The sequence below is a fragment of the Branchiostoma floridae genome, chromosome 15 (assembly GCF_000003815.2).
Source record: "Branchiostoma floridae strain S238N-H82 chromosome 15, Bfl_VNyyK, whole genome shotgun sequence".
NCBI lineage: Eukaryota > Metazoa > Chordata > Leptocardii > Amphioxiformes > Branchiostomatidae > Branchiostoma > Branchiostoma floridae.
Window position 1 is genome coordinate 7,973,876 of NC_049993.1, and position 25,679 is coordinate 7,999,554.

At 41.5% G+C, this 25,679-nt stretch overlaps 3 protein-coding genes across 6 annotated transcripts in view; all 3 read left to right on the plus strand.

Annotated features, from left to right (window-relative positions):
- Positions 1-4,724: 4,724 nt before the first annotated feature.
- LOC118431405 (cytochrome P450 27C1-like) lies at positions 4,725-17,296 on the plus strand. 4 transcript variants are annotated; one of them, XM_035842610.1, is made up of 11 exons: positions 4,725-4,993; positions 7,954-8,179; positions 8,650-8,805; positions 9,311-9,507; positions 10,849-11,052; positions 11,579-11,748; positions 12,715-12,881; positions 13,258-13,336; positions 14,242-14,404; positions 14,856-14,899; positions 15,867-17,296. In XM_035842610.1, exons 1-11 carry the CDS (start codon positions 4,846-4,848, stop codon positions 15,978-15,980), a joined length of 1,668 nt encoding a protein of 555 aa, XP_035698503.1. In that variant the 5' UTR covers positions 4,725-4,845; the 3' UTR covers positions 15,981-17,296. The 4 variants fall into 4 exon arrangements, with proteins under 4 accessions (XP_035698503.1, XP_035698504.1, XP_035698505.1 ...); XM_035842611.1 differs by lacking the exon at positions 15,867-17,296 and adding an exon at positions 15,310-15,427; XM_035842612.1 differs by lacking the exon at positions 14,242-14,404.
- Positions 17,297-17,881: 585 nt separating this feature from the next.
- Positions 17,882-22,561, plus strand: LOC118431431. Its single transcript, XM_035842662.1, has 4 exons — positions 17,882-18,153; positions 20,880-21,089; positions 21,599-21,785; positions 22,149-22,561. The coding sequence occupies exons 1-4, from the start codon at positions 17,937-17,939 to the stop codon at positions 22,435-22,437; spliced, it is 903 nt and encodes a 300-aa protein (XP_035698555.1). The 5' UTR covers positions 17,882-17,936; the 3' UTR covers positions 22,438-22,561.
- Positions 22,562-24,983: 2,422 nt separating this feature from the next.
- LOC118431417 overlaps positions 24,984-25,679 on the plus strand; it is a 48,520-nt gene continuing 47,824 nt past the window's right edge. Inside the window, exon 1 of the mRNA XM_035842637.1 lies at positions 24,984-25,362. Within this exon, the coding sequence (XP_035698530.1) occupies positions 25,176-25,362 (187 nt within the window). The 5' untranslated portion in view covers positions 24,984-25,175. The remainder of the gene's footprint in view (positions 25,363-25,679) is intronic.

Below are 25,679 nucleotides of genomic sequence, written 5' to 3' on the forward strand. Positions count from 1 at the left end.
ATTATCATATAGCCTACCCACACTGACCCATTTAAGAGTAGATTAGATTAGAGTAGAGTTTCCAGTTGAGTAGGAGCGACAAATTCTTTTCTAAAACATACACCTTTTATTCAGTACATACATTTGAACAGTGAATTTGAACAACTTAAAACTTGTACGTGAAATGTATTTCTGTTCCAAGGCTTAAAATAAGAACAAAGTCGATTCATTATGTTACAAACTGTTGCACGCTCCATATTTCTCCACTCGCCCATTCTTCAGTTTGTCGAGTTCGTTCGTATCAGGCGCTAAATCTCTGCCGGCTTTCCTGAGGTATTCCGGGATCCCTGTGCTTCACAGCTCTTGAGAATCTCGTTCACTATAGCTACGAACCCAGACACGACTTCTCCGAAGAAAGGTAGCATTTTGGTCCTCCAGCGCCATGACCGCTACTCAATGGCGGACCGTTGTGTTATTGTCGTCTGAACTTGAATGGGCGGGGGTGCAAATAATTCTATTTTCCATTTGCAGTTTAAATTGGACATGACTTGAAATAGATTTTATTGTCTTAAATATTATTGGTAATTCAATGTTGTTTTAAGACAGCAAATGTTTTCTTTGAACAAAGAAACGCGCACTACCGATGTTAATAGAGGGAGCCATCCCCCCTGCCATGCCTGTACTTATTCCCCTATCTTGGTAGATGGACGATTCCTGGATATCTCATTCTGATTGGCCAGCGTCCTGTTTGTCTGTCCTCCTGATTGGTTTAAACTTTCAAAAGTTTTATCACATATGTGATAATCAAAAATTTAATGCACGGCTGTTACGGCGTCATAACCAGCATGAAATGGGGCCTTCTGATTGGCCCACGTCCCCTGGCTATATGATAATGAAGATTATTGTATGTTCCTGGGTATTCGTAGTACATTCTAGAAATTCTCACTACATTCCAGACATTTGTGTTCATTCTTATGGCCGGCCTTTTCTCCATCGAATGAGATCAGAATGTTTCGAAAAATGTTGGAATGCCTAAGAATGCGGTCCCACTGGACGCCCATTATTCGTTAATGGGGATAACTGGGGTAGAAAGTTGAAAAAAATGTATAAAGCCCTTCAAAATACTATATGGTCGAGTACCTGTTGACGCTTTTTTGTGGTGCTAACAGTTTTGATGTTTGAAATGTTCAATTATGAAGAGGAAAATGATCACGCATCGGTTACGCAATACATTGTCATCATGGGGATAAGTAAAACCTGAGAATTAGAAATCAGCAAAACCTGAGAATTAGAAATCGGCTTTTAGTATAGGCGCTCTTCCTTCTGAATACACTGAATTAAAGAAGAATGGGCATGAAGACTTGCTTGTGCTGATAGTCATGCCCACATTGCTGTAACCCCATTGATTATGTAGTACACACATTGCAGGTGATGTTGAAATATAGATATTACATAGCAGACCACTTTATTTTATTTGGAGCACTTTCTCTAGTTGACTTAGAATTGGTTTGATTTTTTTTATTTGGCCCATAATGTGTTGAAACGCAAGCACGAGACCTGTTCGCCTATTGTCGTTTTGACCTGTTAGTCATATATGGAATTAGTCTGAGTAACTGATTTAAGATATAATGTCGGGAATTGGGATTGGCGAGCCGTACGTCAACTCTGTTTGTTTTGATTTGTTTAAAATTACACGGAGGAAAAGTGTCCTAGGACACGCGCCACGCGCCGCGCGTCACAGGACATCTTATTTTTTGTCTCGTGTAAATCGGCCTTTAGCAAAGATAGTCTTAGCAAAGATGCAAGAATTAAACGATCCGTGATTTGTAATGTTACAATCTGAAGTCTTGTACTCACAGTGGATGGAGATGGTACACACGTCTCAGACTCCGGTCGTATCGATTGGAAGAGGCTCAGGTAGAAACACAAGGAAACAAAAGTTGAGGTTCTTCCCGGGAATGTGTGATACTGGAGCGAGACGTCCTGACCCAGACGTGTTTTGTACTGATTGAAATCGTACTGAGGAGAGTCCGATTCAATCCAGGCATGGGACGTACCATTTCATTAAGGGGCTGTTACTGTCTGAATTGCATAAAACATATCGCATGTATGTGTATGTTTTAGGTTCTTTATAGTGATGCTTGACATTAAGAGAGATTGCCCTTCACGATGAATATTGTTTTGAGTTAGTCATCAACAATGAAGAGCACTTTTGCATTAAGACATTCAATTTCTGGCAAAATATCACTGGAAAAACTATGGAAGGTGATAGGTGAGTCTGACTAGATAAAGAAATGAAAGTCGTGAGACCAGCTAGCAATAAAACAATAAAACTGTACCTGTCGTATCTACTCGTTACTGTAACCTCCTATGACCTCCGGAATCTACAAAGGTCATTGCAAAGTTAACTTTGTGTCCCGAACATATCCCAACTGTGTCCCAAACATTTCCCAACCAAGAAACGGATATCTAACGTACTTCAAACCATTCCGACTTCTTGTAGCACACTGCCGAGCACATCCTGACTAATTCATAACCCATTGCGGACCCTATCACAATTTTCCAGAAATTTACAAACATTCGGCTGGCGCATTCGACCACCTGCCTGATCTCCAGGCAGATTTACCATTGGCATAAGGTAGTATCAAAGCTGGCTAAGAAGTACAGCTGGCCAAAGGGAGTCATCAGGTAGCCAAACACACTCCCAGTAGACCGGCTTCACTCCTCTGGCAGCTTTTGATACTATCTTATGCTACAGTATGATCTGCTTGGAGATGACCACCAGCCAACCGTCAGCCAACCCCAGTCGGCCTTGCTCCCACCTCACCCTACTCCCAACCATACTTGGGGGAAGGTCGGGAGGCCATGTTCGGCTATGTGTAATCAGGGCTTAAGTTGTCAGGTTTGTAACCGTTGAATCGTCCACACATGATCTAGCCGTTACCGATCCAAGCTGCTGGATGCCTTTTCCCTGCAATGATATAATTAGTCGTTAGTCGGAACTTTTGAGTCATGTGTGTTATGAAGCAACCTTGGTTGTGATTGGTGATGACGAAAGGTTTTGTCCAAATAAGGAATAAGTCCAAATAAGGACAACGTCTTTCGAACTTCTGAACTTTCAGCACCGAAAGGGGGCGTGACCGACAGGTAGGTAGGTTAGTGGAGATGTTTTTCTCATATATATGAACACCCGACGTTAACAAGATGCAAGTCGGTTTCCCCATTTTCCTCTTTTTAATTTAGGTTGTATCACCAGCTTAGACATAAAAAAATTATGCCAAATGAGTTAGCAAAGTTATGTGCAAACACTAGCGACCAAGCGTTCTTTGATTATGAACTACAGACCGTACTTTGGACTCAACTGGCCATTTTGTACTTCACATCATAGTGAGGACAAATTTATGTCCAACTTTACTCGTGGAATTTTCTACTAATGATCTATTTCAACTACAATAACTCATGGCATGTGTACACCTTAATTTGATGAGAGACTGGGATATTGCACATGTACGAAACAAAAGGAAGGTTTTCTCCAAAAGTCAATACGCAATCGTTTTTACCAAGTACATTTTACAAGATAATCAATACAGGTGCAGCTAAACATTAACACATTGCTATTTGTTCTCGACGACAAAGTAGATTTTTTTGAATACTTAAGAGAAAGCTAAGAAAGTGAGAAAGATGATATTTTTCTTGCTCACATTACCGTTCCAAGTTACCGTATTTGACAAGAGCCGCTCTTTACTATTCTCAGAGCCGCGGTCAACACTCAAGGAGAAACGAGGAGAAAATACAACTTTCTCTGTAGTGCTGTTTATATAGTGCTGTTATCACCTTATGGAATGCAAGGCGATGCAACACTTATGGACATCACTTCAGAGATACATCACAGTGTTGGAGAGTGGCTGACGACTAGTCGGGCCAAACATTCACGGTCACTCTTACTGGCGTTTGCACAGTTTCTCACAATGCGGAACATATTCAATACTACCGTTACACACTGGTTGGGGCTCAATTGCTCCTGAATAATTTCTTAAAATCACTCCAGTAGATTCCTGGAGTTGACATGGAGACTCTAGCTTTTCAATCGAAGAATCAAACTTTCTGCGTTAGTGTATTAGCATTTTAATTGATTGGTATTTGGTATTAAAGTGAATGGGATCGAGGGGCACAGAGAATGGAGAGTGTAAGCGCGCACTTTGAACTTCAGTTGTTGTTCTGCATGATTGACAGGTGTGAGCGATGTTTGTACTGTCTGTCTGTTCACAGCACCACAACAGACAACAGCACAGACATTTGTTCACGCCTGTTGTGACGTCATGACTTCAAGATTCTATGTGTAGACGTCAAGATACTATAAAAACGGTTATATGTACTTAATTACATGACCTGCTCTAAAATAAATATGACGTTAATGATAAAATTGCATTTAAATCGAATGGTTTGCCATATAACGTTAACTCGATAATACGGAAGGCCAATAATTATTATAACAACAAGTTATGCGGTTTTAAAAATATGTACAGTTTTGTTGAATAAAAACAGAACATGAATTAAGAGTTTGTAAGTGGTGTCATTTTCATTTGTATTGTATTGTTGACAATCTCCATAAATTAAAATATTATCGTACCGAATATACAAACGCAACGCGTTCAAAACCAACGTTGTTTTAGCGTAGAGACAAAGCGGGACACATAAACCCCCTGTGTAGGATTTAGACTCTACCGTTGACCTTTGACACACCTGAATGACCTGTCCAGGATCCAGCGAAGTTGCTGATGTTGGGGTACAAGTGCATCCCATCGTTTTCTTATTGAAAAACGGGAGACGGAAGACTGAACTTATCGGAAGAGTAGACTTGCCATCATGATGAGCGTGCCGGTGATCTCGGGATCTCGGCAGAGGTTGTCTGCAGTTGTCGGGCGAGCCGTGAGCCCCTGGCGGCCACAGGGACACATCGGCAGGGTACGGGCGCTGGTGGGGTACCGGTCTGGCCTGGTCGGGCCAAGAACAGGTATACATACAGTTATGTAAAAAAGGAGTACGTTCAGACAGAAACAAATCCTAAATCTCGGGATTCCAACCCACGCCGAATCTGGGCCGCCACATCACAACTCTAGACGCTAAACCGTTACGCCATGAACGACTTGAAGCCGTTTTGCATGGTCAATTTAGCAACTTCCTTGAACCCCATTGTTACCCTTATAGTGATTCACATGTATCTGATTTAATTCAGTCATTATTTTGAGCAGTCACTAAATACTTACTTAATCTCCAGGCTGTTAGCTCTCATATTCCTTCAACTACTCCCAAAGGAGTGATCATGAACTTTGTTTTGGGCGTGTCTGTCTCTGTGGTGCAGCAGTCCTGCATTTCAGTGTTGTTAGAATCTAGTAATAGCACATAGTTCAACTCCCTTCTATGTACAGATTGCCATACATTGTTCCTGTTACACTTGTCCTGCAATAAAGTTCTTCTTCTATCTGTCATTTTATTTCTTTGTTGTTGTTGTTGTTGTCCTCGTTTAACGTCTATTATTTCGCTAGACGTGGCCTCTTGGTGCTGAGTAACACATGGTTTGCATTTGAGTCAATAGTCTCTCTTGGTATTTAACTCTTGGTTCCTTGTGCTTGAGAGTTGCTGGAGGAGTTTCTAGGAGAGTACATGTACGTCGAAACGGTGTGTACTCTCAATGTACTGGGAGAAGGCCATGTACATCTGTTTGTTGATTCCTTCTGAAAGGTCTTCTCTCATTCCAGCAAGCGTAGTGATGTCCGTGTCTCTGCTGTCCTCTGCTGTGTTGTATGTCTCATATATATTCTCCACTTCTAGCAGCATGTGTTGTCTTTCCTTTTCGTAGCGAGGGCAGTGGTACAGGAAGTGGTTGGTGGTCTCCACAGCGCCGCAGTTTGTGCAGCTAAGTGAGATTTCAGGGTTCATCCAGTTTTGATAGGAGTTGAGTCTGGTATGGCCGCTCACTAGCTGGTTGATGATGACTTGCGTGCTTCTTCTTCCAAGTGTTTGTCCTTTCTTCTTCATGTTGGTGGCTATTTTCTGCATGTGCTCACTTCTTGTGTTCAGCTTAGTCCTTCTATTCCATCTCTCGTGTGCTTGTGACTCAATGTGTTTCATGGCTTGCTGTTTTGTCCAGGATGTGTAGTTCTGGCAGTTTCTTGCTTCCTCTGCTGCCAGCTTAGCTTCCTTGTCAGCAATTTCATTTCCAGGAATACCCATGTGTCCTGGGCACCAGGTGATCTGTATGGTGTAGCCTTTAGATTTAAGTGTGCTGAGTTTGCTTCTGAGTGTGTTTATCAGGCTGTTGTAGGCTTCCACTTGTTGCACCCCTGTGACGGTTTCAATCGCTGCCTTGCAGTCGCAGAGGAGGAGTATCTTGTTTGATGTGGTCGGTCTTCTGGTGATGGTGTCTATGGCTCAGCAAGGTGTAGTCCCTCGAGTTCCCCTTCGTAGTTATTGTTATTATTATTATTTCTGACACTGTAATCCATCCATTAAAAATGTCTGGTAAAAATCCTGACCTGGTGACTGCGACCCAACCTCTGCTTTGAGAATAGCCTCATATACAATGAATGAAGCGCATTTTTGCCACACCGGGCTAAGTACAGGTCACAACAAGACATGTTGAAAAGATACAGTTCACAGATACAAAATGAGACTATTGCTGGATAAATTCAACTTTCTGTTATAGTGGAGATAAATGAGCAGATATGTTTTATGATCGATGGTTTGTCTAGTTGCATTATGAATATGAATTTTTCTACAGAACTTAGATGTATGAAATAAGGAAATTGGTTTTGTATAACCTTATACAGTTCATTTCTCTCTACGGTAAACAATCTACAATCTACTACAAAATGGCGTTCGTCCTCTATTCTATCTAGATTACAATGTTTGCATAGTCTTTGTTTCAGAGGGGTGCGAGTATGTCTTCCTGTTTCAATATGAAGTTTATGGCAGCTAATCCTTAGTCTTGTGACAGCATTCCTGTCCCTCATATTTTCATTACTTAGATATTTTTCTTCATTGTATGTCGTTTTGAATAATCTATATGATCTTAACTTATTTTTGGCAGCTCTGCCTTTGTTTTCATTATGTATTTCTTTTAAAAACGTTTGAAAGTATGTGTCTTTTAACGGGTATGCCTAAACACCACAAACGACCCCAAACGACTCAGAAACACCACAAACGACCACAAACGACTCTAATATGCAGTGTATATGGGTCAAAGAGCTTGTGTGGCGCTCTGGAGACATTGTTTATACATTTATGAATTTAATAAATGCAACAAGTCCTACGTATTCACCAGTTATTTCGAGTTAGTCCTGTTTCAAGATTAAAACAATTCTTGGCCACCATACTGGATCGTGTTTGCTTGCATTTGAGGCTGAAAAACACTTAGTATACAAGTTTTATAAGTTGACAATGATAGAATTGCGGTATGCTATAATCTATGAACCAACAGCTTCCATAATTTTATCGCCATGTTGTCTATGGAACCGAGCAAGGTACCGAGAACTTCCCCATGCAGACCCCTAGCACGGGCGATCCAACATGGCGGCCAAGAATTGCTTCGATCTTGAAACCAGCGGACTAACTTGAAATAACTGGTGAATACGTAGGACTTGCTGCGTTTTTTAAATTCATAAATGTATAAACAATGTCTCCAGAGCGCAACACAAGGTCTTTGACCCATATATACTGCATATTAGAGTCGTTTGTGGTCGTTTGTGGTGTTTCTGGGTCGTTTGTGGTCATTTGTGGTGTTTAGGCAGACCGTCTTTTAACCGCTTGTCAATAGAGTTAACAATCTGAAATGTGTTGTTCTATGTGGGATAGGAAAATGCTACAAGTATGCATACCCGCACTCTTCTAAGGACTTACGCACCCCTGACGCCCAACATTTAAATGAGTCAGGTGCCTATCATAGTAAGTTAATAGCACCAATTTTCCCCACAGTACCATCCCCTGTGCAGACATACAGCACAGCTGCAGTCGGGTCTACCAGCCACCACAATGACGACAGCGAGGCCAAGCCTTTCTCTGCCCTGCCTGGTCCCCCCTCTGTACCAGTCCTCGGCAACTTCCTGCACATGTGGTGGGAGGGACTCCTCGAGAAAGAAAAGCTCAACAAAAATCATATCATGTTCACAGATTTCTTTCGTCAGTATGGTCCAATATTCAGGTACATCTCGTTTGTTTTGTGGAAGACCCTTAACACTAATGTTTGTGTACTTATTCTGTAACCCTTAAACTCCTCCCGTGCCCCATAACCAAAACAAATTTGGTGCTTGACAGCTACCTTAGCAGGTTGAAGGTTAATAACTTAGATTTGTAGTTTGTCGCACCCACACAGGTCATGGTTCAAAATATTATACCACCTGCACATTCAGGTTAATGCAGCTACGTTCGAATTTGCGCTGCCAGGTATTTCTTATGTCTACATGCAACTGACCTTCAAGGGTCCATGTACTGAGGTACAATTATGTAACATACGGTGTGCTGAATTCTTTTGTTTTGTTATATTGACTGTTACCACAAAGGCAACTATGACAAAAGTAAATAGTTGCACTAATTTACTAGTAAGTTTTGAAAACAAGGCTGTAAATTAGACTACATGTCTCACTGTCCATTTTGATCTACCAATATTTTCAGGTTGAAAATTGTGAATGTTGACATGGTGAGTATCAAGGATCCAGTAGCAGTTCAGGAGTTGTTCCGGAAGGAAGGGAAGTACCCGGCACGCATCGACATCAAACCCTGGAGGAGGTACAGGGAAATCTCAGGCAAGGCCACTGGAGTGTTTCTCAGGTAAATCTGAACATGAGCGGATCAAACCATTCCGGCCAAAATGGGGTAGGGAATCTCCCGAGCAGCCCTCGTAACCCCTGCTTCTCCTATTGGGTCAGTTAGTCCTCACTCATAGTGAGTAATCGGGCTGTTCTCAATCATGATGTTTCTGACCTAGGGCGAAGAGATGCTGTTACAATTACAATGTAACCCGTAACCTTGAGTGGCCTTCAGGTCTTGTTATGTGGTGACCGTTAAGTAAAAAAAGAATTAAGTCATGCAGCAAAAAGAACAAAAAACACTACAAATACTAATGATACAATCATAGAAGAATTAAGTATTTTAATGTCCACTAAATGTTATACAAATTACTCAGTCTCATCCCATACTACACAGTACAGTGTCTTATAGAATAGTAACTGAAAGTATTAAACGAAAGAAGCTGTCATGCTTTGTATCTTCATGATACAATTTTGAACATTGCTGTACAATGAAGTTACTGACATCACTCATGCTGTGTCCTCAGTAATGGCAAAGACTGGCAGAAAAACAGGTCCATAATGGCGCGACCCATGCTACGCCCCAAACATGTGTCTACGTACGTCAGCAACTTGGACACGGTGTCAGCCGACATGATCAAGCGACTGCGAGTACTCCAGGCAAGGGCCGATGGGATAGAAGTTCCAAACATATCAGATGAGCTGTTCAAATGGGCTCTAGAATGTGAGTGATGTCAGTTGACTTTATTATTAGTTATGCAAAAGTGGTTGAACTCTTAGAGAGTTGACTGCAAAGCACTATGCTTTTTGATAGGGGATAGGACAATGTAGCTTAATGCCATGACTTAAATCATATGTCGTGTGATTTGGCTATATTTTGAAAATACAATATTTGCAGTTTGAAGCCACCATCTGTTGACTTGATAATTGCCTAAACACCCAGTTTTGAAAGTAACAGATGTAGCCCCATGGATAAAAGTGAGCAAGTATTACATATTGTACTTTTGTGAAGATTAGACATCCAGGATACATTAAATTGAAGATATTCAGTCTATACTTTGGATAATTAACAACTTTTAATTAGATGTTTAGAACGGTGTCCAGCGTTCTTCATCAGTGAATTGAAACTGAAGTTGTACAATTTTTTGGAACAAGGAATAATTCTTATGTTCTAAATAAACAAAACAGGTGACGGCTATGGTGTTCTTAAATAAACAACACAGGTAACTATTGAGGTGTTCTAAATAATGTTCTAAATAAACAAAAAGGTAACTGACAAAGGTTCTATAATACATTCAAGCAAAGTATACATATTGTATATCATACATATTGCCCCTGTGAGACTTAGTGCTCCAGTAGACGAGAGGGTGGAGAAGGAATTGCACACCCCTCCTTCACCATAAAAAGTCATGTGCAGGTCAGGCAAAACAGGCAAATAGCCTGTCTGCCTCCTTATCTGTCCAATCGACAGGGAACCCCCCCCCCCCAAAGAAAACATATTGTACTGTATGTAAAATGTCTTTTGACAGCTTATTTTTAGTTAACCCTACAAGGATAATCATAGAAGACCATACAGACTGAGACACTTATGATCTATTCCTCTGTTTTTGCTCTTAACAATTAGCATTTGGGCATGAATTTTCAACAAAAGCATACATTTATAAACAGCTCCCTGTCCACAAGAGATTGTGTACATTTTGCTCAATAAATACATTGGAAAATGAAACACATTCTATCAGTCAGTGTACCCACTATGAAACAGAAAGGAACACATTATTTCAAACAGTTGCCACAATTTCACAAAGCTTTTGCCACCTAAGAGATCACCAAAAGACTATATTTCTACTAAAGGCACAAAATCCCATCATCATACAGAACGTGGGACAGTTCATTAACCACTGCCTTCAAAGAAGAAGTCAAACCCGATAATAGTATTCATTGTATCATATAGTTGATTAGACAATAGTTTTATGTACCACACTGACATTAGTCCTTATGTAATTAGCCTTCGGGCTTAATTTTGCAAATAAACATTATCATCTATTTTTTTTGTCTATTGTTTTAGCCATCTGCACGGTCCTGTTCAATGAGCGGATGGGGTATCTACAGGACAACATCTCCCAGGATGCTCAGGACTTCATCCAGGGTATCCACACCATCTTCCTCACAACCAACACCGTCATCTTCCCTGACGCGGATGTGCATCGTTTCCTGAGAACCAAACCGTGGAGACAGTCTGTGGAGGCGTGGGACACGGTTTTCCGTGTTGGTAAGCTTACCCTGACCTTAGCTTTCCTGGGTGCTACTCCCCCACAGGCCAACGTGGGGTCTTGTGGCGCAGTCGGCAGGGTGTTTGATTCATAACCCAGAGGTTCTGGGTTCGAATCCGTTGATGTGCCACTCACTAGATCCTGTGCCCTTGGGAAATCTGGAAAGGCAGTTTACACGACTTTCCTCACCTCACTCAGGAGGTAAAAATGAGTACCTCAAGCTTCGGTTAGGGACATCCCTTGGATAGGACTTTGAATGGAGCAAATTGCAACATTCAACAAATGGTGAGTTAAAAGAGAGCTGCTGATTCAGCATCAGTACTCCCAAGACTATAGCACGATTTCAGATATCCAGGTGTACAAAACGTTTTTGTCAGACTGTGATCATTAAACACTTTTTAAGTTCCAGTATCAGGGTAACAGACAGATTAGCATTTATGTTATAAAAATGTTGGTTGTAGTGAACAGGATAAGCAGAACTAACTACTCAACACTCTTCAGAATGTTCTCCCTACCTCCATGCAGGTGAGAAGGTGATGGTCCGTAAGTTACAAGAAGCTCTGGAGCGGGAGGAGAGGGGGGAGGGGGAGGACGATCAACCCAACTTCCTGGCATTCGTCAACAGCACAGGGAGGCTGACCAAGGATGAGATTTACTCCAACACCATTGAGTTGATGGGTGCTGCTATTGACACGGTTTGTTTTTGTTTGGACTATTACTCCATAGTACTGATTATCACTCCATAGGACTGACATTATCACTCCATAATACTGCTTATGACACTCCAGAGGTCTGACATTATCACTCCATATGACTGAAATTATCACTCTATAAGACTGCTTATACCCCTCCATATGACTGAAATGATCACTCTATAATTATAGAATACATCACAGTGTATTCCGTATCACCCAAGGTATCCCGGGAGGGCTGAGACCGAGGGTGATGTGGAATACACCGTGTTGTATTTCATTTACGTCATACCCACCTGAGAAAACCCATGTTTTGATGCGAAATGCACCAGAAGTTGAACAAATTTGGTGCCCTCAAACAAAAAAGTGTTGCAACAGCAATGTTCCAACGTTCGAATCAGGTATTCGAATTGCCAACCGTGCCGTATTCGGCCCACTCGAAACAGTTCAATTTACTAAATGAATGGAGCCTGTGTCATACGCCTTTCGAACCTGTGCGATACGGAAGCGTACGGCCCGGTCCGGAACACCCGTATCGAACGTTTTCGCATCACAGGTATGACATAAGACTGATTATCACTCCAGAGGACTGACATTATCACTCCAGAGGACTGACATTATCACTCCAGAGGACTGACATTATCACTCCAGAGGACTGACATTATCACTCCAGAGGGTATGACATAAGACTGATTATCACTCCAGAGGACTGACATTATCACTCCAGAGGACTGACATTATCACTCCAGAGGACTGACATTATCACTCCAGAGGACTGACATTATCACTCCAGAGGATTGATGGAAAGTAGGCACTAGTTTCTGTGAGGTCTAAAATTTTTTTGAGTACATCATTATATGGGTTCAAACTACCCTGTACACTACAGTTTCTTTGATCTAAACATTTTTTTGTATAAGTTATTTGCCCATTGAAGTACATGCTCGTGCATTGTTACTCTCTTTTCTCCAGACCTCCAACACCCTCCTGTGGACCCTGTACGAGCTGTCACGCAGACCTGAACTCCAGGACAGACTGTATCAGGAGGTCACACAGGTCATAGGTCAGGACAAGGTCATGACCTGGGATCACCTGAAGGACCTGCACCTCCTGAAGGCCATCATTAAGGAGACTCTGAGGTCTGTGTAATCTTATAAGAAGTTTTTTCTTTGCTTTAATGATTTTAAATCTGATTTCAAGTCTATATCGGATATATCCTCAAGCTAACCAACATCTTTTGTTAAGTGAGTATTTCACTGAAGCTGCGGCACAATGGTGTTGCCGCTTTGACAGAGCGTTCAACAAATTTCATTCATAACAATCTCTTTATGCCTTGTGTGCTTCGTTGTCTTTTAGTCATAAAATCAGCGCATCTTTCAGTTTAACTTGCTTGGGCAGAGAAATTTTAACAGGTATGACAGTTACAGTAGTGTAACTGTCTCTGATAATACTCGAATGATCACATGTTGATTGACACAATGGCAAATAGAGTAAGACCTTTCCTATTGGTTACAGGATGTATCCAGTTGTCCATAATGTCAGCCGTTTGCTGCAGGAGGACACAGTGCTCATGGGATATTGGTTACCCGCAAAGGTAAATTGAATAAGAACGTATCTTTCCTATTGGTTGCAGGATGTATCCTGTTGCCCCAAACGTCAGCCGCGTCCTGCAGGAAGACACAGTGCTCATGGGATACATGTTACCAGCAAAGGTACATTCATGGCATGAAGAAGGATCATTCAAGTGGATTCCAACATAGCACTTGGCAAATTTTTGACCAGTCATCCGGTCTTCTTCAGGATAACTGAAGACCCGCTCAGGATAATGATCGGCAGGAATGGTGTTGTATTGAGATTACCTGAGTTAGTGCCAAATGTCAGCCATTCCAGACCCTTGCAACAGTCATATTGAGCTAGGTCACCTGACTTAGTGCCAAATGGTAGCTGCTCCAGATCCTTGTGATTTAGCCCCGCCTATTGTAAGCTCCTCACGGCCTCTGGCTGTGAAGAGAGGGCAGTTGGCCCTCCCAATAACCAATAATTACATAACAGAATGGTGATTTCAGCAAGCTTGTCATTTTAAGTAACATCAGCTCTACACAGTTTTATTTAAAAAAAGTGAATTGAAAGAAACTAATGCATTATGAGCTATCCCAGGTATGAATACACTTCAGGTAATCCAAGTGTTTTTAAAAGACATTCCAGAGAAGGCCTTGATAAAAACATCATTGGTCTTATATACAATACCAGGTGGAGATACCAGGGTAGGGAATCTCCCAAGCAGCCCTCGTCACCCCTGCTTTGCCTATTGGGTCATGCAGTTAGTCCTCCCTCATAGTGAGCAATTGAGCTGGTCTCAATCATGATGTTTCTGTCCTAGGGCAAAGAGATGCTGTTACAGTTACAATGTAACCCGTAACCTTGGTCTTGTTACATGGTGACCATCAAGTAAAATAAAAAAGATATGAGAGTTGACATTATGACTATACTTCATTCCAGACCTGCGTGGTTGCCCAAGTGTACGCCATGGGGCGGGACCCCCAGCTGTTTCCTGATCCAGACGAGTTTAAACCCGAGCGCTGGTTGAGAACAGGAGAGGCTCACGATGAAATCAACCCGTACAGCTCTCTGCCATTTGGCTTCGGGCCACGCAGTTGTCTTGGTACGTTGGAATCATAAAAACCAACAGTCCCATGGCAGCACACCTGGGGCAATTACTTTCGTATTGAGGTCACCTGATGTAGTGCCAAATGGCAGCCGCTCCAGACCCTTGAAATTTAGGCCCCCCCTATTGTAAGCTCCTTACAATTCAGCCCCTGGCTGCAAAGAGAGAGTAGTCTGCCCACCCAATAAAAAAATCACAGTCAGTGTTTTATTTTGTTGACTTCATTGAAGCAATTTGATACTTTTGGGGTTGTCTTAAGACATAGAACAAACAAACAAACAACAATTACCTTATTGAAATATCAAAATTTATGCTCTTTAATGATAACAGGCTGCCAATAATGCCAGCTTTTGTTTTTTCCTGATTCTATCTTGATACGTCAACCATCTTACCCCTTATACTTCTGTGCTGTTGATCGACCATGAAGTCATTTGTGTCTTTTTTTCAGGTCGTCGTGTGGCAGAGGTCGAGCTGCAACTCCTTCTTGCAAAGGTAGGGGGCTCTCTTCATTTAAAAGCATGACTTGATAAGATGCAGTGACCCACCTACATTGTACATGTGCATTTATTCCCTCTTAGTCATAGTCATCTTAGATACAACAAAAGAAGTGAACTGGAGCTAGAATAGCATATAGATTCCAGGCTACTCTCAACTCAGTGCCAACATTGGTTGGAGATCTAGTGGTCTGGATGAAAGTTGTAGAAAAGAAAAGGTTGTTGAAATTTCATGTAATCTGTATGTCATCTTTGAAGTCCAGGAAGATATTAGCTACCTACAAATTATGTATGATATTAAATGGGCTGATAAAGTATACAGTATCCAGAAGGTGGCTATTATGTCACCCTATAAGTGGAACACTGAGGATAGTGTAGTGTTTGAGTGAACTGTTTTCCCTCCCACAGATGTCCCAGCAGTTTGTGCTGAGTCAGGTTGAGTGAACTGTTTTCCCTCCCACAGATGTCCCAGCAGTTTGTGCTGAGTCAGGTTGAGTGAACTGTTTTCCCTCCCACAGGTGTCCCAGCAGTTTGTGCTGAGTCAGGTTGAGTGAACTGTTTTCCCTCCCACAGGTGTCCCAGCAGTTTGTGCTGAGTCAGGTTGAGTGAACTGTTTTCCCTCCCACAGATGTCCCAGCAGTTTGTGCTGAGTCAGGTTGAGTGAACTGTTTTCCCTCCCACAGATGTCCCAGCAGTTTGTGCTGAGTCAGGTTGAGTGAACTGTTTTCCCTCCCACAGATGTCCCAGCAGTTTGTGCTGAGTCAGGTTGAGTGAACTGTTTTCCCTCCCACAGATGTCCCAGCAGTTTGTGCTGAGTCAGGTTGAGTGAACTGTTTTCCCTCCCACAGATGTCCCAGCAGTTTGTGCTGACTGCTGAGTCAGGTTGAGTGAACTGTTTTCCCTCCCACAGATGTCCCAGCAGTTTGTGCTGAGTCAGGTTGAGTGAACTGTTTTCCCTCCCACAGATGTCCCAGCAGTTTGTGCTGAGTCAGGTGGAACCAGAAGAGATTTCCTCAGTAGCGCAGCCGTTACTGATGCCGGAGACACCCCTGCACCTCCGGTTTGTGGACAGGAAGTAAAGAAGACAACTGTATCCATTTATCGTCTTTTGGGAAAACTGAGAATGAACTGAACCTCAAGTAACGGACAACGGACATCCCTTGCGAGCAATCATCCCGCAGCAAGACAGCCAGAGCTACAGAGGTCACATTCTAGAGCTTTTAGTTAATCTTTTGGGACAGTGTTTTAACCATAGGTGTAGTTTTTCTTTGTTGATTCATTGAAAAAATTGATTTGTAGAAAATGTATACAAAATGTCACAATACAGTAGCTAAGGGTTTTCGTAATTTTTAAAAGAATGCATAGTCTCATGCCAGAGTTTCTCAATCTGGTTGAAATGAACCATTGTTGTATTGAAATGAACAATGTAAAGAAGCAATGACTTTTGAATATGCATGAATTAGTTCAACGAAAAAGTTAATGAAGATACACAAAATATAATACGCAAAAAATTTGTAACCATTGTTCAAATATCGTGACGTGTTTCTTAATGAGGATGAAATTGTGGTCAGTTACATTGTATATCTGACCATAGGCTATCATGTACACTATTATGGACTATCAGACATCTTTAACTCACATGTATGTATGTATATGTCTGAGTGTAGAGATCTGAGTCTGTCAATTTAATGAAATTCCCTTAAAAGGATGTAGTGGGCTGGTGACCATGTTTTTGAAGATAGTGTATTTTTGTAATTCATGCAAAACCTAAGGAGTGGAGTTTTGGGGCTAGTGTGGTGTGATGTTGATCAAACTTTAATCTTATGGAAATCAGGATTACCTGCTCTGTCATTTGTGTAATATTTACATCAACTCTCTTAATGCCACTAGGTGCCATAATACCAACAAAAAAAATGCATTTAAGTTTTGTAAGAGATGTACTAGTACCTATATGCATCATCAGTAATCCTGAGCTACATTGTATATAATTATACTCACATGTTTAGGTGTCCAAGACAATCTTTAGAAGATACGTTGATGAAGGTTAGACATCCAGGTAATAAGATATGCCAAAAAGCAGTTACTGAAGCAACTGGATATAATTTTGGAAACGGTCAGACGTTTCAACTAGCATCCAATAGAGCAGCTTCTTCCAGATCCACTGACGTAAACTAGTGTGGTCCATGCTAGTTGAAATGTCTGACCATTTCCAAAATCATATCCAGTTGCTTGAGTAACTGCTTTTTGGCAAATCTTTAAAAGAACTCTGTTAAAATGTTTTTGTGATATAATAGTAGTATTAAGACACCCAATGGAATTATAAGATGTTACAATTGTTTCCTTCATATTTTACCATATAGAAGTGCTCCAGTGCACATTTCCTGTAATTTGTGTGTGTAAATTGTACCAAATTCAAATTAAAACTTCTATTTTCTGAAACAAGACAATGTTAAACAAATTCAAAGGAGTTTGTGCTTGTTTGTGTATCAAAAGATCAAATTTCCTATCAAATGATGTAAGGTGTGTGTAGATTACCTAATGGTGCAATATAGCTGTGGGCGCTGGGAGGAGCTGCTTTATGGTGGAAGTCTTGCTTTTAGAAGACAACGTTCTTCCTGAAAGAACAATTGTACAAGTTTGTTAGTCTACTTTTTTTTAGAGAGGGACAAGAATAAATGATTTTTAATTTGATTATATATTAGTTGTGCTTATATTTTCTTACCACCTTCGTCTCCTTAAAAAGTCATCAGACGTCTCTTTCCTTATATATTTATTAATTTTTATCTTAAGTGAGTATTGGGTTACTTTTTCATCTTCAACATGTACATTGGAAGTGCGATCTGTGTCACAGCTAAAAGATAACGAAAGACTGAGACATATGAAATAATTATGAGTTAAAAATACATTGATGTTATACATCGAATCGATCTTGCTGAAAATTGCATTATGTCCCTGTCCCTGCGTTATGCAGTCACCACTTCTTCGTTCGTCGAGCAGTTCTGACAAGATGTGTCAATCGGAAGTGACAGCCGAAAATGGCCGAAGTGATCCGGATCTTGCTGGGTATCATGCCCCTCCTGACCGTACCGGTCCACTGCGGGAGGGTTACGGTAGGGGAGGACTTCACGGCCGAAGAGATAGTGAGTGTTTGCGGTCATTATGACCGGTCGTGTGCCGTTGAGGAAATCGTCTGTGATCCGAAAAAGATACTTGAGTCCGAGGATCTGAAGGCTGTGATCAGCGCCATCAAAGGTATGACAGCATCACCTATTAGGTCATACGTCATACAAATGAGATAGTTACTGTACAATTTTTCTGTCAAAAGGATATTTCATAAAGACGTACATAAGCGTGTTATGTACACTTCCAAAATCAGTCTTTTGGTTAACTTTCTATCAGTGATTCTCCGGTGTTCACTTTGTCCGATTTGTCCATTTAAAATATCAAGCTTTCTTTAACATAGCAATAATTACCTCCATGAAATTTCATGGAGGTTATATTTTACCCCGCGTTTGTCTGTGTGTCTGTGTGTCTGTCTGTCTGTCTGTGTGTAAACAAAATAACTCAAGAACGGCTGGGTGGATTTGTTTGATACTTGGTGTGTTGGTAGGGTGTGATGAAAGCTGGAAATGATTAGATTTTGGGCCTCCTAGCGGCTCCCCTTGGTACTGCAGCGCAACTTCCGGTTTTGCTATCTTGGTGTTCTGAACATGCTATGGTCACGATTTGTGAGCATTAGATAGCTCTTGTGCTCAGGAAGAAGTGACATAAGTTTGGGCCCCCTAGCGTCTAGTTTTGGGATAGCAGGGGCATTTTTGTCAAAAACTTCTGACGAGGATAACTCAAGAAGGGAACAACGGATTTTCATGATTTTTGGTATGTAGGTACCTTGGACAATGTTGTACAAGATGAAATACTAATTATGCAAAATAGGAGCAAATTTGCATAATTAATGACAACATTCAATCATAGCAGTTTTTTCTATGTATCTCTTGTCTTGGACGTGATATGGTCTTGAAATTTGGGTAGTAGATAGCTTTCAGTGTCATGACAAAGTGGAGCAAGTTTCAGCCCCCTGACATCTAATTTAGGAAATGCAGGGGCATTTTTGTCAAGACATTCCAAAGAGGATAACTGCAGAAAGGATTGAGGGATTGGCATCATATTAGGCATGCGGGTACCTTAGGCAAAGATGTTCATAATGATATACATGTTATGCAAATGAGGACTTAATTTGCATAATTAATGAGGAAATTGTATAATTCCATTGTTTTCATTAACTGGACTTCAATAAATGTAACACATGTTAATTATGATAGGTGGAATATAAGCAGATACTAAATATGGTAATGAGGAACTTATTTGCATAATTTATGTAAAAATTGCAAAACCGCTTTATGATTAATAATGGGAATTTTATAATTGTGACATGTGTACGATTGTCAATGATGAACAACACCATGCATAAATTATGTTAATGTCTTAGTCATTTGCATGAAATTTACAAAAGCTCTAAATTTTCATGGAGGTATGAGGTCGCCGAACTCTAGTTGTTCCCTGCGTCTTGTGAAATGACGGTATCTTTGATTATGCTCAATACGATGTGTTTCGTTTGCAAGAAATAAAGACGAACACAGAGAACCAAAACTTGAGAAGTAAAGGTAACGATTCAAAAGTTATTAGGTAGTTATATGACTTTAAAGACAATATGAAAGCTATAACGTTACTAGTGGTTTCGAAGAATCTGCAGTGTTGGTAACGTTGTTTTACAAATAACATTCCCCAACACGTAGGTGTCTTACGTGACTTGAATGTTCTGAAATGCGAAGATAAAAAAAAGCTAAATGGATGCTAATTGAATCAAACCAAGGCAGTTTTCCCAGTGGAGTATATTATAGAGTCATTATGACTGATAATCGTCTCTGCTCGTCCATGTTGGAACTCGTGATATTCAAGACTACAGGTCAACGCCCAATAAGTCAATGACCCTCTATCATGAATTTGTATGAAAAGTTCAAACACAAAGTTTTTTCTAAACATTACCACATGTAGTCAACGTAGTCTACAGTCCAAACTCAGGATTCGGCCAAACCCACTAGCTCATCCCTGTACTTCTATACATACGTGTGTTGGGCTCCTTATCGTGCAAGTTAAAGATTTGACCTCCATACACGACCCCCACTTAAGGCAAAACGTCCCCTCCGAAGGATGATCTAACATCCTGTACATGAGATAGCAAAACGGGTCACCAAAAGGGAACTTGACATAACGTAACGCAATCTGCGAAAGTGGAGAGCGGTAGTATTGATTTTTGTGAGTCGCAAGCCAGGCTAAGTACCGCTTTAATGCAATAATATGAGATTGTAAACGATAAGAGTGGCACTTATATGGCCTGTCTGTCTCCCAGGGGTTCGGGGAATGGAGAAATTGTGATGTAGAACAGACGTCTTTCAACATCAATATGGCGGAGCTCTTCATATTTTAGCATTCAATCTTATTCGTCGTCTTCTTCAGTCAAACACGACTAGTTTTTCCAAGTACACTGCATCGTCCTACACTCCCATTGATAAGCGTGGTGGGCTGTTTCACATGCAGGGCCCCGGGGCTTTGGCAATTTATAGATCTTTAAAATACCACTAAACCAAGGGTCAATCATTGACAAGACATACAGTCTATTTTGTTTTTATCTGTCCATTAATATATGGATGTTAATTTTCCACTTTGAAAATCAGCTTCTCTAGACAAGCTCGGATAGAAATATTGCCCAAAGGCAGGGGATCGTTGCCTTAGTGATGATTGTTACTCAAACTCTAAAGAAGTTGAAGGGGACAGCTACCAGCCAGAAGAAAGTAACGACCCCCTTCTGACTCTACTTTGAAGCTTCGAAGGTGCACAATGACATTGAGTGACCACCAATAACCACCTAACCACCCTATTCTGAACCACTTTTCCGAATCTTTATACAACTATATTTCCAGGTATCACGTATCCCATCCGCAAACATCAGTGTCGTCATCATGGTGACTTTAAGGCTGTTCTTGTCCTGTTACCATGGTTACCCCCTGACGACAGACTCCCAGAGCGCGCCTGTAACCAGACAGTGTCTCCTGTCGGAGACCGGTACAGAGTGGCGGAGCGTATAGCAGCTGGTGTGGGGCTCAGGAGATTCCGGAACAAGTCCGAATGTGGTGAGACTGTGGCTTTATCTTTCCTTGTTGGAACCAACATCATATGATAAAGACACAAACACCCCAACTAACGTAAGTTAGCTTGATTCTCATTTCCGTCGTCGTTGTCATGGTCACAATTCCCTCGTTAAGGTAGTTCCGAAGGGCGGATATACCGGTTTGCAGATTCAGATGGAGAATCTGGTGTGTTACACCGAAGGGTGATTATACCGGCTATATAGATACAGTACAGATACAGAAGCTGGAGCGATGATACCGGCCATACAGATACAGATACAAAAGCTGGCGTGTTACACCGAAGGGTGGTTATACCTGCTATACAGATACAGCACAGCTACAGGTTTGTATGTTGCATGTACACAAGAGCGATGATACCGGCTATAAAGCTACAGATACAGAAGCTGGTGTGTTACACCCAAGAGCGGTTATACATGTACCCATCACAAGGATACATATAGACAAACATGTACACAGTGCACATATAAACACAGGTATTCTGTCCCTTGCAGGGTTTGTTTCCGTTTTCTCCCTCAGAGAACCGGCCTTTTCCATGTGGGTTAAAAACGACGCCAACAGAAACCAGACTAGAGAAGTCACCAGGCGGATGAACGACACCTTCACACGGCTGTTGTCAACGGCCAGAAGAGAAGCAGTCATCACAGCAGTTGAGGAACTGACACTGCCATGCGATCTCCGGTAGGCTAACGCTTAGCTGCACTTTTACATTAAATCGCAAGAGAGCATTATTGCTTCCTAATCTCAAAGCAGATCTTGACTTGAGGTAGAAGATCTGATAATATCGACAGTGCACCATAAGAAGTAACAGACGTTCTAGCGTGTACGTATGCTTTTCAACCACTTTTAATAATGTAAGGTATACTCTTAACCATGCATACTTACTCCAAATTACATATTTTTCAGGACCCTTCTTCAATCGTCCTTCGCACGCAGACACTACTAGTATATACATCAATGCTGTACTTATCATCATCGTATACTTATAAGAACCATGCAAAAGTGATGAGAAGGTTTTCAACGCTTCTATAATCTTCTTTTCAGTCCGCCCATTTTTGCTCGGACTCTACGGAAACCAAGGAGCGACCTGCAGTTCCAATTTGCGCCACCATGCGACCAGAACACTACCCTGCAGCACATCGAAATTCTTGGATTCAAGCTTACCATCGACGAACTCGTCTACCTGACTTTCGCGGCAGTCGGAACGCTGACTATAATCATCATGACGTGCTGTATCTGCAAGCTTTGCTTAGAGACGTCTAAGTTCCGGAATGTGCGCCAGTTTTACCACGGGGCACATAATGAAACTCAGGACGAAATTTTAAGTACGTAATTTTCACTACAGTATTTGATAGGTTATTATCCGTGGCCTTACATTATAAGGAAGTTACGAACTACACCATAGTGAGATCTGAAGTAATAGTCAAGAAGAACATTAATCATACCTCCCTGTTCTGAGGTGATGTCTTGGTATAACGTTAGATGCAAACCAAATCAATCTTATGGCAACGTAACGATGTAACGAAAAGAGTATATGGCAAGGCAATGTTCCTGTTCTAACAATAAGTCGAAACTAAGATCTAAACTACTGTATATAGAGAATTGAAATAAGCATGATGCTTAAGTACTATAATCTGTAATTTGTTACCATACCTGTCAACACTATTTAATGTATCTGCAAAATGCTGAATACCACTAACAAAACGCAAGGCGCCTATCAATATTTAGGAAAACAGTGAAGTTGTTAATGATTAGCATTAAATGAAGCACATTCCCCTGGGCTCTTATTTCCTGATCTCATAGTATTACGTACTAGCACACCACCAATGTCAATATCCGTACACCTATTCTGCAGAGGAGCAAACAGAAAAGCGTACCGGAGCTAGACTAGTATGACTAACAGGCTACCTTACATATTGGATTTCAAGCGTGCTTAACGTTATAACAAATGGTAAAGATGCTACTAATGAAATAACCTTTCAGCCTGAATGACTTTCCTAAAAATTCTATTCTATTCTATTCTATTCTATTCTATTCTATTCTATTCTATTCTATTCTATTCTATTCTATTCCATTCTATTTCATTCTATTCCACTCTATTCTATTTTAGCACCTCAATAAAAATAGCCAGAATAGACCCAGCAATTGGCACTAACATAAATCGCAAAAGTCGATTTCTTTTTCCTTTCGAGTTGCAAAGTAAATTCTTCGACGATTACCAGACGTCGATCGGGAGAAGTAGCAACAACCCTCTCGTGCGCGAAAATAAAAATCGATAAAAGAGTAGAGCTGTCTGTGTTCCCGTGGGGAGGGGGGCAGGTGTACGGGCTCAAATGTTACATACGGGGTATTACAGTCGAGTTGGTGTTCTTCACGGATGGATTCTGACAAGGTGAACACACTGAATCTCCGTGTCAGTGAACTGTGTCCACATGAAAAGCCAAATTTTAGTTCATTGATGAGTAACGAGTACATTCTGTCTTCATTACTTCTACACCACGCTTTAAGGATCGATTCGTTGACCGAATGTGACCTCCTCTTGTTACGCTTTTTGGTAAAACTATAATAAGGAGGTTATAACGGAAGTTGTCACGAAATTGTGTGGGATAGAAGACTCAATTCAACGTCCAAAACGCTAGCATACAGGTTGTGTATATAACGTTACTGTGCATGTGTGCCTTTCTGTGTATGTGTGTGTGTGTGTGTGTGTGTGTGTGTATGCACGTACGCGTGTGCATGTTCGTACGCACGTATGTATGTGCGTGCTAGCGTACCCAGCTATATGCTACCATGTCCCATGTGGAAAAATGGATCACAAGACTTCAATCTTTTGGCACTTGAATTGAATTCCTGAACCCCCTGCAAGGTTTGTATGTGAGTGTCAGCCGGGTGAATGTCAGCTGCTCTAGTAGGCACCATGACAGAAATGTCACTTCCAGGGGCGCCGTGCGATAACAACGTTCAGCAAATCAGCACTAAGGACAGGAGCGTGGCCTAGTATCTATTCTGTCCTACTCCAACTCCGACTAGCTCCTCTGGTCGTGTCCCTGGCTAGTAATTAGTAGGGAAACTTTCAGAGGAGCTAACGGGAGCTAAAATACGACGGATACTAAGCTAACAATATCGTACTATACAGTATACTGTCTAATAAATCTATCCTCGCACTCTAGATCTCTAGCCTGGTCGGTACCCACCCCACCCTAGCCCCAGCCGGTTCGTTCATCCGATCACTTCCGTGTCAAGCAGTGTAGCACGCGCACCCTTTTACGTCATTTACTATCAATTGTTTCTAAAATACTTAATTAAACGGGATCAAACTCGTTTCTCTATCAACGGGTGCCAGGCTATTTGACATTGAAGCCATAAGAGGGGCGAAGGATACCAGGCTAGACAGGGCGAGGGAAGGGTGGAGAATTGATAAAGCTTTAAGGTACTGAACAAGTTAATAAAGTCAGAGAGTTTGACGTCTATTAATGCTGAGTCCATTTACACGTGTAAACCCAAGTTACTTGATGAACTATTTACATCAAATGGCAATGGTCCACTTTTAACTATAAATATGACAAAATGCATTCTGAATTGTTTTGAGAAATGCAAGACAAAGGAGTTTTGTAATCTGTGCTACTATATAAGAGAAGCTATCAATAAATAGATATAGAGTGATCTGTTATCATATCAGGAACTCTATCTATTCGCAGTAACGATTCTACTGTATTTCCCCCGAACGACCGTTATGTTGCAGCGGATCGCTCTCGAGCAATACCGTTTGCGGGAAGTCCAATATAACCTTGGCGTTTACCCGCGGGGACATGTCGGGCAGTTAAGCGTGAATGATATTCGTGCTGCGGTGACCTATGACCCAGAACCATCCATCCCGGCCGGCTCGGCAAATTGAGCGCAGGTTGCTGACACTGTGACGGTAGCGCCTGGCTGCGCCGACACCCTTCCCACCCCTACACTTAAATACAGCAGTCCGCATCGGACTTCTACACAACGCGGACTCCGGGCCGTCTTGCATTGCCGTGGGTTGAGCTATGCAGACAGGACTGTACGGGGGAGTGTCTATACAACATGTCCACCGTGGTGAGAGCGCTGTTAGTGACGGCTCTAGCCTGGGCTGCGTGTGTCGCCGCCGCTAAGAACATCAGTAAGGATGTGGTGGTGGAGAGGTGTGGAGAGTTCCAGATCTCCTCGCTCTGTGATCCGTACAAGGCTCTGACTGACAGAGAGGTGTCACGAGTACTTGACTCCATCTCAGGTAAGAGTGTTATAACGTTACTCCAGCGCCTAGAGTCCAACTCACTGGTACAAATATCTTATCTATAAGCATATAAAATATATGTATCACTTTTCATGCGTGCTTTAGGCTTTTTATACCTATATATGGTGGTAACTAACAAGATGGATGAGGGAAAAGCACTAGAAAGGCGTAAAAAGCATCAAAAAGCATTAAACACCGTCCAAGAACCAACATCTGCTTGGAGATTAATGGCTTTCCGAAAAATACATCAAATGATACAAGAAATTGTAACATAGTTCTATTCATCGAGAGTGTAGAGGTGTCGCAACATCTTC